The following is a 1,371-nucleotide window of genomic DNA, read 5'->3' as shown; positions in this document are numbered from 1 at the left end:
AGTGGAGTTGACCAGGTGCAGCATGTACTCGTCCTGCTTCCTGAGCACATCTCGGAGCTGTGGGTGGTCCCGCAGCAGCCTGCCTGAGTGCACCTGAGGCTGGTCTTTGGCGGACGATTCGCTGGGATACGTGTCTGACATGGTGCTTTTCAATGTTCTTCATTGAACTCTTTGGCCCTTTACACAAGCTTATATACTCTCACGGTCGTACGTAATGGTTTACGACACTCACAGGCAGAAAGAAGAGCTGTGATTGGACAGCGGTCATGAGCAGCATGCCTGAGAGTTGATCTGATTTGATGATTCAGCCAAGGTTTGGCTATCACAACCTATGGCAACATTAGAAGATGCCAGGTTATGGGATGGGTTTAGTATCTCTGCCAGTCCATAGTTTATTTACAGGACAGGCTGAAAACCTACACATGTTGCATTGACCAGTGGTGCAGTGCTCACTGCACGCTCATTCCACTTTTTTCAATTTCAATATTTCCAATTGTCTATACTTTGACTTCTGCTCCACTACATCTCAGAGGCAAATATTGTACTTTTACTCCACTACAATTATTTGAAAACTTTAGATACTAGTTACTTTGTAGATATAAATTATTACATTATAAAACATACATTATCCACTTTAGCCCTATTTTATACCTAGGCTATTTGAAAATATACAAACTCACAACGTGTTGCAATGTGACATGTTGTGAGCTTGTAGATCTCATGTGCACATTGCGTATCGCTTAAAGACAACCATTGACATCTCCTGCCAAAGCTTACAAAAGCTGTCGCGTGTCAACAGCGTGAATTAACATAGGAATTACCCTGAGTGGATTCATATCAATTGTCCATTAAGTGTGACCTGTAGGTGTAAGCATACCGTCAGATGTTCTGAAGAAGTCCAAAGGGATCGTTTGGTATAATATCCAGTTGTACACAATAAAATTAGCCACTGTTCTTTAATTTGCTCAAATTAATGACAAATAAAGAACAACATGATATTGTATAATGAATGAAAACAATGATGATGCCTCACTGACCACAGAGTCTCCACTTCAGGTCATCTCTCTCTTCAGTCAGGTTGTTGATCCTGGTGTTTAGTTGATTTCTCTCCACCATGTTGGACTGATCTGTATGGAAACAATATTTACAAAATGGGAGTTTGACTATATTAAACCCCTAGGGGAGAACGGGGTAAGATGAACCTCTGGGTAAGTTGAACCACCCCCTGTATCTTTAAAACTATACACATGAGTTGTCATGTGACCTTAAAATCAGGACACACCCATCATTTCCACCTGGCTGTGAAGTTGAGAGACACATGGGCAAAGTGATAAGCATATTTCTACACAAAAAAGTGTTTTTTGCTGGTCA

The 1,371-nt window shown here is 41.1% G+C and overlaps 1 protein-coding gene across 1 annotated transcript in view; it reads right to left on the bottom strand.

Annotated features, from left to right (window-relative positions):
- LOC308101335 (homocysteine-responsive endoplasmic reticulum-resident ubiquitin-like domain member 2 protein) overlaps window positions 1-141 on the bottom strand; it is a gene marked incomplete at both ends in the record, with an annotated part of 1,098 nt that extends 957 nt beyond the window's left edge. The window contains one exon of the mRNA XM_080450759.1: window positions 1-141. This exon is cut by the window's left edge and continues 957 nt beyond it. Within this exon, the coding sequence (XP_080306885.1) occupies window positions 1-141 (141 nt within the window).
- Between the last annotated feature and the right edge of the window lie 1,230 nt (window positions 142-1,371).

The sequence above is a fragment of the Gymnoscopelus braueri genome (assembly GCF_963280865.1).
Source record: "Gymnoscopelus braueri genome assembly, chromosome: 15".
Classification (NCBI taxonomy): Eukaryota; Metazoa; Chordata; class Actinopteri; order Myctophiformes; family Myctophidae; genus Gymnoscopelus; species Gymnoscopelus braueri.
This window is presented reverse-complemented; position numbering and strand designations above follow the sequence as displayed.